At 37.4% G+C, this 10,078-nt stretch overlaps 2 protein-coding genes across 3 annotated transcripts; one reads left to right on the forward strand and one right to left on the reverse strand.

Annotated features, from left to right (window-relative positions):
• Positions 1-1,102: 1,102 nt before the first annotated feature.
• Positions 1,103-2,619, forward strand: LOC113356828 (BRI1 kinase inhibitor 1-like). The gene has a single exon (XM_026600052.1). The coding sequence runs from the start codon at positions 1,424-1,426 to the stop codon at positions 2,486-2,488; it is 1,065 nt and encodes a 354-aa protein (XP_026455837.1). The 5' UTR covers positions 1,103-1,423; the 3' UTR covers positions 2,489-2,619.
• Positions 2,620-3,994: 1,375 nt separating this feature from the next.
• Positions 3,995-8,402, reverse strand: LOC113356829 (DEAD-box ATP-dependent RNA helicase 9, mitochondrial-like). 2 transcript variants are annotated; one of them, XM_026600054.1, is made up of 8 exons: positions 7,966-8,402; positions 7,512-7,639; positions 6,824-7,235; positions 6,588-6,686; positions 5,828-6,052; positions 5,551-5,712; positions 4,597-5,321; positions 3,995-4,372 (listed from the first exon to the last, which is right to left on the reverse strand). In XM_026600054.1, the coding sequence occupies exons 1-7, from the start codon at positions 8,353-8,355 to the stop codon at positions 4,626-4,628; spliced, it is 2,112 nt and encodes a 703-aa protein (XP_026455839.1). In that variant the 5' UTR covers positions 8,356-8,402; the 3' UTR covers positions 3,995-4,372; positions 4,597-4,625. The 2 variants fall into 2 exon arrangements, with proteins under 2 accessions (XP_026455839.1, XP_026455838.1); XM_026600053.1 differs by having other exon boundaries at positions 3,995-4,375; positions 7,966-8,401.
• Positions 8,403-10,078: the final 1,676 nt, after the last annotated feature.

The raw sequence follows: 10,078 nt of genomic DNA on the forward strand, positions 1-10,078 counted from the left end.
GGTGATCAAACGACCAGAAGTCAATATTTCGATAATCATTTAAGTTTGTACTCTGTGTCTCTGTACCCATAATCTCTCTGAATCAAGCATTTAATACTTCTGTTGGTTGTTATAATCAAATCTTCTAATCTAATAACAGAATGTGCTGGATATGGGAGAAATGAAAAAACAAACTAAAAAATCAAGGGGGTTAAGAGTTGGGTCTTTGAACAGCTTTCAATAACAAAGACATAAAGAGAGATGTGTTTCTTTCTTGGAAGGTGATTGGGTTGTTGTATATGTGTAACGTTATGAACCCTCGAAGTCTTTACCTCCTCAGGCCTCAGCTTTCAAATTTTGAAACCTTATCGGTTTCTAATAATCTATCTCATTAAAAGTGACATCAACTCTTTTGTTTGGTTCCATTCTTCTAGCTCCCATGTCCCATGCTTGGTATATACTCTATTCATTATCTCATCAAATACAGTGTAAACTACTAGCAACAACATTCATTTCCCCAACCAAATTTTGTGTGCAAATCAATATTTTTTTGAAACTTGTAAAGTATTCTTATCATTTTTAAGATTCTTTTTGTAAACTGTGATTTTGTTGGGTATGTTATCTTTTTCTAACTTGTAACTACCAACCATTAGATAGAAAAATCTAGTTTAATTTGGTAAACTTTAGTTAGTTTATTCATGAAAGGTTTTGTAAGTCCATGTCTTAAGCAACACATAATATCATCTATCTTTTCCAAGAAATATATCTTTCATAATAATGAATTTAGTGTAAAGTTGGATATCATATTTCTATTCAAAGTCTAATATTTGGTACATAATATAGTTGAGGAGAAAAAGGGTTTCATTCATGGAAGGACATTGAATAAGACAGAGTACACCATGTGCTATGTTTTGATACTTAGAGTATTATTTAGAAGTAGGCAATTGGAATTTGGAACCCTGCACCTTGAAGCATTGTATTGTATCTCTATAATATGAACTTAGTAGGAAGAACACACAGTAAATAAAAAATCACCGAAAAAATTCGGATTTCTATATGTCATTTGCATTCACTTAACGGTCGAGTTGCCCATATATTTAAGATTTCATTCCTCTATCTATCCAGAATCTAGTATACGACATGGGCCATGCATAACTAACAATAAGGAAATGTTTTACTCAAAGAATGTGCAGCTACAACACTCTCTTCTAAGTTCCAACCTTTAAATAGAATAGTCCTACATGTTATTTTTCTTTCTGTCTGTCTCTCCTGATTTCATATCCACACCCTGCATTTGGTGCTTCCTTCTCTCTCTCTCTCTTTAAGACTAAAAACTGAAAAAGAGAGGGAAATATTCTAGCAAGATATAACTCTTATAGTGTTGTGTACAGAAACAACAACCTAGTCATAGATATTCTTGTTAACAGAAAAGATCTTTGATACCATGAACAGCAATCAACAAAAGAAGAAAAATTATGAAGGTGGTGGTGGAGGAGGAGGTGGTGGAGAGAAAGAGATGTTACAATCAACAAAAAAAGGGCAGCAATTATCAACCATAACTTCTTCACCACCCTCATCAACTACATGTTCTCCTTCTCATGAATTTTCATTCACAATATCTCTTCATTCATCATCAAATGAAAAAACTATTACCAAATCCAAATCCAAAACCCCTACAGCTACACTGTCACCACCACATAATTCATTTGCAATAGACTTATCTCCAGCAGATGATATATTCTTTCATGGACATCTATTACCTCTTCATCTCCTTTCTCATTTACCTATCTCTCCTCGCTCTTCCACCAATTCATTGGATAGTTTCACTCTTCCTATCAAAGAATTACAAGATGATAGTAATAAAAGAGCCACCACCACCACCACCACCAATACCAACACCACGGTCACTACCAGCAATACTTACACTATGAGCAGCAATAACATCTACAACAATGCAAGAGAGATCAATGGAAGAATCAAAGCGAAATCCTTCTCTTTTTTGAAGTTTCCAAGACGGGCAAAAGGCAGTGAATTTGAAGAAAGAGAGAAAGAAATGGAGAAAAAGAAGAAGAAGACTGGTGGTTTTAATATGATTCAGATTATAAGGAGGTACGCTAAAATGGTTCGGCCTCTTTTGTTTTACAAAAATGGCAGTGGGAAGACGTCTGCTACTACCACTACTAGAAGGGAAACTGCTGCAGGTGCAGGGCACTTTGATTTTGAGAGAGAACCTTATTCATCGTTTTCAGGTAATTTAAGTTTAAGAGGAACTGATAGTAATAATAAGAAGAGAGAATCAAGAGGAAGAAGAGGAGAATTTTCTGCGCCGGCATCGATGTGGACGTCTCCGACTAATAGTGGTCTTCTACTTACAACTCCATTAGGTGTTCATTCTTCTTCAAGTGAAAGTAATATGGAGGAATTGCAAAGTGCAATTCAAGCTGCCATTGCACATTGTAAGAACTCATCCACTCCAATCAAGGAGGGTGACAATAAACTTCAATCCTAATCTCTTTATCTCTTAGTTTTATGTAAATTTGGAGTACATTGTATGGTATATAAATATAGAAAAATGAGTTTGGTTTATTTAGAAGTTTGGTTTATGATGATGCAAATCAGAGGCCATTCTTTTTGTGTCTTCTTGTGTTTTGTAATTAGCATGTTCATATTCATTGCTGACTTTACCAGGAAATCATTTAACATAACCGAAAAAAAACAAAGTTGTGCAAATGCAACGAGCGGCACCATATCCGTTAAGCGCATACACCCACATGTTTGTGATTTCATCCTTTAAATTTCTTTCGGAATAATCCAGTATAAATTTTCCGGTTCGTTACACGACGAATAAACGGTATTTCATGATGGTTGTGTAATGTTTTTCTTTTCCGGCATGGGCGTTGCTGAATTTCAGCAAAGTAAGCCTTACCACCATCACACACGCACGCACAAAAACAAGAAGTTTGAGCAAATCAAGGATGCTGCGAATGTCGGAAATAATGTATGGGCATATCATATGGACAATACAAAGAGGATATATTGAACCTGAACCCTGATGCATGAATGTTCCTGTCTTCTTTTTGTGATTTTTCAAATTTCAACTGCCTTTTCTTTATCTACACAGTTCAATGTAGTGATTCTCTAAAGTTAAGTTGCAGCATGAAAGGAAAAAGGAATTTAAGAATAAAAGGAAGTTCATTTGCAGTGAAGTAGAGTTATTATGGTTATCAATGATTTTCATGTAACTGTATATGATGCAAAAGGTAATGGTGACTGATTCTGGCAGTGGGGACTGTGATGGGGCATTTGAAAGAGTTATATCCTTGCGATCTGCATGTCTGTGGGTCTATTGAATTAGATGGTAATGGTATTCATAAAGGTAGGTACTGACCATAATCACAATTATAAGAACAATAATACAAGAGATGGTCTGTCTAATTTGAGTCACAGATTAGAATGGATGATTATGAGCAGGACAAGCCGACCCGACATCGAGGAAATGAAATCGTCGGTGAGGCTGTCTATGGGTCGTCTACAGCTTGGATAATATCAATTTACTGAGAACCATGCAAAAATCTCAAGATTTTAGTCTTCAAACAGGTAAACCAACTTATGGGGTCTAGTTAAATGAATTTTTCTGGTGTAGGTAGAGACTATAATTTGTAAAAGGTCTCACTGTAAGCTGTTTCTAAAAGCCACCACACAAAGGACTAAATGGTGTGCTCAAGGAAGATGTCGAAACCATGGTCATTTTTTCTCTATAAATGATTTAAACATGGAGTTAAAGTTAGATTATTTTGGCAAAACAAGAAGGAAAAAGAGCAATGTTGCGTGAAGCACATAAGGAAAAAAAAAGGGAATAATTACAGAAAGAGGGGAAAGTGAAGCAGACACAAAAGATCATTTTTAAGGAATAGACGTTTCCACAAAGAAAGTTTAATTGTACATAGTACTGTTGTTCTCTACTGATTGTTGAATGTTGTGTTTAATAGTTTAAGGTACCATCTTGAGGGAAGCATTAGGATTAATCAGTGTAGAAATGTAAATAGAAAACGGAACGCTTATTTCCTAAGAATTACATAACTATGTAATGTTTCTTGCAATATGTCAAAACAGTCAATCATAGGTATGGAATTGTGTTAGAACTTTGACGTAATACAAAATAATATAAAAAAGAATCAGAAAACTAAGTTGCTGATCGTTTCTACACATCCAAATATATTTGCATCCACACCCTGCGAAAAATACTTACTGATTCTTGATCTCCTTCCAAGGCTTTAATATCTCTGTGCTGCAGAGCTGCTCGCTTTAAGACTGATGATAAACAGATTGGTATCACAGTTGCAGGAGGTCCATCTGTCACTGAGTGACTTCCGTAGTTCCATCGCTTTTGAAGCTGCTGTATTGAACAAATTAAAATTCTCAATTAATTGCTGCAATTATCATGATAACCAGACTTGCCAATGCACCTAAAAGAATCTTCCCACCAAAACAAATAAAAAGAGAAGGATGAGGTTTTTGGAGAACCATTGTCCAGTCTTATACTAAAACAGGATTCATTGATGTATCTGCTCAAATTAGCGAGCGAAACGTAATTGGCTACACTCAAATTCAACTTACCAGTAGAATCACCAAAGCATTGGCTGTAATCAAGTTTGCTCCCTAAGCATATCCAGTATCTGCTTGAAACCAGCATCCCTCTTTTTCTCAACTGAACCATCTTCTGAGCTTTGGTTACTCTCGTTGTCATTATACCTATTAGACTGTGACCCTCTAGATTTTGCAAAAGGAATACTCATCGAGTCCGAAATCCGTGAGTAATCATTTGATCTGGAGTTCTCAATACCTCCAAAGCGATCTTCTGACGGTCTGGACCCTCTGGATTCCTGGCTTCTAGTTCCATAGGCATCTCCTCGACTGCCTGAATAACCTCCAGATTGACGTTCACTGGAGCTCCCTCGAGACCCACCGTAACCACCGAATTGACGTTCACTGGAGCTGCCTCTTGAGCCCCCATAACCACCGAATTGACGTTCACTGGAGCTCCCTCTTGAACCTCCATAACCACCGAATTGACGTTCACTAGAGTTTCCTCTTGACCCCGAGTAACCTCCAGGTTGGCGTTCACTAGAGTTTCCTCGAGACCCTGAGTAACCTCCATATTGACGTTCGCTGGAGTTCCCTCGAGACCCTGAGTAACCTCCATACTGACGTTCACCTGAGTTTCCTCGAGACTCGGAGTAATTTCCAAATTGGCGGTTCATTCCTGATCCTGAGTCACTATACCTTCCATAACTTCTCTCATTCCCATCCATGCTACCTATACTACCTGCGATGCTTGGAAGCTGGTAATAGAAGTATAAACTAGTTAGAGAATTATCGCTCTCATTTTGCAGAATCCATGCAAATTACAAGTTCAGTTTTAATGCACTTCTTAAGATACAGTGGTATTTATCAGCCACTACAGTAGCTAATTCAGTTCCATTTTGTAAATCCACGACAAGCCCTTGAGACAATCAGATGTTGTGATGTATGGAACTCGCCAAGTTGACTCAACAAGAAAAGGAAGCATACCTCCTTAAATTTACAGCCAAGGTCACGTTCTATAGTGGTGACGGAACGGCGCTGGGCCTTTGTATACATAAGAATTGCAGTACCCTTCTTTCCTGCACGACCAGTCCGACCAGATCTGTGAACAAAAATTTCGGAGGTATTGGGGATTTCAAAGTGAATGACCTGCACATATTTGTTTAGTATGAATAAGCTGAAACACATCAAATACAACTGCAGCTCAAACAAAAAAAACACATTCTGTTTTAGAGAAGGCAAAGACTGGCAGGTACTGCCTTACCAGGTCAACATTAGGGATGTCAAGTCCACGAGCAGCAACATCTGTAGCAACCAATACATTAAACCGTCCATCACGAAAAGCAGCAAGAGTTTTGTCCCTCTGGAACTGCTGCATGTTTCCGTGCAATGCTTTGCTTGAAAGAGCACCCCCCATAGATCTCGAAAGTTCTTCAGCATCTTTTTTAGTCCTCGTGAAGATTATGCTTTTACCTCCTTGCCCGTACGTCTGCCAGTACAAAATTTGTTTGAAATGAATAAACCCAGAAAGTTAAGCAGAAACATTCGTGCTGGTGGAGCTGGTCAACTACATATAAGGTGGGTGATAATCAAGAGGAAAAAGAATAGCTATCCAGTAAATAAACTCACAAAAAAAATTAAGAAAGAAAGAAAGATAGGCTAAACTAATGCATTTTCTACAAGATATTCAAGTTGTGGTATTGTTCAACTGATTAGCTGCATCCTATCGTTTGAACGAAAACTATGTCCGACTTATTTGATATTATGAAACCTCAAATCCTCGTCTTCCATGAAGCTAGCAATTAAGATTGAAATCTTTGAGCAGACAAGGTCAATGTACAGGTCCCATATTACAGATGGCATAATAGGGAGAAATCAATATATGACGCTGATAATGCAATAAACATGCAAAAATAGTAAAATACACAGACCAGAGAATGGAACGTGGAGACGTATCATTTATTCATGACTTTTAGTCGAAGCTATGAACTTACAGATCTCAGTGATGAAAGCTATGAACTTACAGATATCAGTGACGAAAGAGTATTTTCCTTCCCAGAGTTGGATGACACGATAGAGAAGAGGGAGATACCGTCAGCCAACTTTTGATGTGAATCACCCACCTGCATGGAGATACCGTCAGCCAAATTATGTGATTAAAGTCTAAAATTCAAGTGAACTTCAATTCGATGTTATACAAAGTAATGAATATGACCTATGTAGAAGGAACATATTATACAGGGTGTAATAAATAACTTACAAGGTCAACTACTACAGGTTTGTTGAGATATTTCCTTGAAAGCTCATTCACCCATGAAGGCATTGTTGCTGAAAATAACATGCATTGTCTTTCTTCAGGTAAATAATTCAAAATGCGTTCAACATCCTCCTGGAAACCAACAGCTAACATCTGATCAGCTTCGTCCAGCACAACAAACTTCACTTCAGACAGATTGAGGGCACCCCTTTCAACGAGGTCAATAATTCTGCCAGGTGTGCCAACAGCAATGTCTATGCCCATCCCAAGCGACCGAATTTGGTTAGTGATTGGTACCCCACCATAAAGGCAAGCACTACTCAGGTTGGGTGCAGATTCTTTGAACTCTTTCTGCACTTGCCGAGCAAGCTCCCGAGTAGGAGCCAAGACGAGTGCACTAGGAGAACGCCTTTGCCTACAGCATAAAAAAGACAGCAGCTGATGTGAAACAATGTTTACCCATGCCTCGTGATACATTATGCTTATTTCTTAAAACATTCACAGGACGAAAAATAGAGCATTAACGGAAAAATGATAATTAAGGCTTCAACCAACTTTTAAATTTATGGAGAGGCTCTCTAAACTACAGACTGTTATAGGCAATCAGGACGTAACAGTAGGGACAATGAAAATCAATGGCAAATGTAACTATTTTGCTGCAAAAGAAATATGATTTAGACCAAAAACAAACCTGCGAGGAGAACGATTTCGAATAATCTTATCCAAAATGGGAATACCAAAGGCAAGAGTCTTTCCAGACCCAGTAATAGCTCTTCCAATCATATCACGCCCTGCCATGGCTGGTTCCAACACTGCCCTCTGATAGAATTTGACAGAAAAAAGAGTAAGCACACCACATAAACCCTCCAAACTTCCTCCATATTCATGGCCGACACAAACTTACATAAGCAATTCAAAGACCCAGTTCTCCTAAACTTCTTTCTAAGAAACCATTTCTTTGCAGCAGACATCGAGATAACTTTTTTACTACAAAATTATGCATTTCATGCTAAAGGAAACATCTTTCAATTTTTCCATATGCACCAAACAACAATATTTAAATTTCAATGAATTAGGTTTAGTTATAAACATGTCTACTCAATTATACATCGGAAATGCCAAAACTTTTACAAGGAAAGACAAACCTGAATGGGAAAAAGCTGTGTAATTCCACGCCTAGAGAGCGCGGAAACAATCTCATCCGAAATTCCAAGCTGGGCAATATCCAGATTCCCACCACCATCACCACCACCGCTGCTACTACTACTACTTCTACTACCACTACTTCTTGAAGTACCATTACCAGCATCAAAAGAAGCACTAATTTCAGCAGAAATTGGGTATCCAACAACTGAGGAAGAAGAAACATAGAAACAAGTCTTACGTTTGTTGTTGTTACTATTGATGGAAATGGAAATTGAAAGTGGAGAAAAGTTGCAGAGAAGAGACGAAGAAGATGTAGCAGATAGATTAGGGTTTTTATGGAGGAAAGCTGTTGATGGAAGTGGAGAGAATAAGAGGGAAGAAGAAGCCATTGTTTACTTTGGAGGCCAAATAGTGAAGAATGACCTGAAATGAAATTGTGGGTTTAGGATTTGGTTTTAATGGTCGAGAAACCAAAACGGACCCGAATAATCCAAATAAGAGTAAATATCATCTTTTGACTATCTCTCCCGAGTCGCGTGTCTCATCTCCCGCCAATGGAAAAGTATCTGCTATTCTTATTTTTCTAAGCACATGTACAATGCGCCTGCCCTTTCACTCACCTGTATAGTACAATATCGTATTTTTATTTTATAAACAAAGGCCTTGCAAAAGGCTATCGGTCTGTCTGAACCGTTGGGATAATCATTTCAGGTCATTCTTCACTATTCATGCTGAAATAACAATTACAACTATTGAAATGTAAATTTATATAAGAGCAAAGATAAAAAAAACTATTTAAAAGAAACAATAAGATGGAGGCTATTTCTTGAGATTGCAACAAAATAAGAGAGAAAATTATCAAAGACTAAGGAGGTTTCATCTACGACTAGAATGGTTGCCATCACTACAGATAAACTGCATGAGAGCAAACCAACACCATACGATAAATCTATCAAGATAGTTGAATACCCGGACGACTTGGAGGAAGCAATAAATTGCAACCAACAGGAACATCGACTCACAGCACATCGGACCCAAATCCTCCAATGAGTAAAGTGGCTTAAGGAAAGACCGTCACCCTTCTTATATGAAGAATGATGGAAATAATACTACTGAAAATCCACAAAAGTAGCAGTAGAATTGGCCCCAAGAGAAATTGAAGAAAGTACCACAAAATTGCACAAATCAACAAGCAAATAACCTATATAAGAAACCAACAAATCTTCAACAAAATAGTCTTTCTACATCCAAACAGACCCATTGTGACCATCAACAGAATACATCTTATACTTGTACTACATTTATATATACTTACTGCTCAAGCCCTCGCTGAAGGAGTAAAGTGGTTTAAAGGTCTTATGTCAAGGTATATCCATTAGAAATGCGAACTGAAATGCAGCATACCATCCCAAGTGTTCAAGATAACAAACTGATTTAAAAGAAAGATTATAATCAAAATATCCTCAAGAACCTGCCAAGAAGAAAAAAAATACCCTAGAGACATCCAACCATACCAATTGTACCCAGCAACAGAATGTGTCTTATACTCGTACCAGATGTATATACTGACTTCCCAAGCCCCCATGGGTGTAAACTGGCCTAAAGGTCTGACAACGAGGTATTTCCTACTACACTGCAAACCATAAACCATCTTAGGATCCCAAATGCCCAGTGGGATAAAAAAAAATATACTTTGGAAACTTGCAGCACAAAAAGACACATAGACGCTGAATAACCAAAGAGGTTCAGAGAAAAACCTCAAACTGTGGAAAAATAATCCCACTAACATGCTGAGAAGAGACAACGTCATTTTTTTTCAAGATTTATTTCATAATTTAAAGTAAAAAACTAGCCAAAAAAAATTATTGTCCATACTAAAGCAAAGACCGTACCTTCCCCTAAAATAATAATTCTACCAAAGAACCTCATTATTCAAGCCGGTCATACAACTTTCCTCATACTCCCTAAACGCCAGACTAAGGATGCCATTCACTTACGTAGATAACAAATAGAAATCAAGTCCGATTTGTCTAGCAAAAGTGATTCCCATGACCGTTAGTGTATGAAAAATGCTATAAAAGGAAAAAATATTAAGAAAAACGTTATTATTCA

The sequence above is a fragment of the Papaver somniferum genome, chromosome 3, assembly GCF_003573695.1.
Source record: "Papaver somniferum cultivar HN1 chromosome 3, ASM357369v1, whole genome shotgun sequence".
Classification (NCBI taxonomy): Eukaryota; Viridiplantae; Streptophyta; class Magnoliopsida; order Ranunculales; family Papaveraceae; genus Papaver; species Papaver somniferum.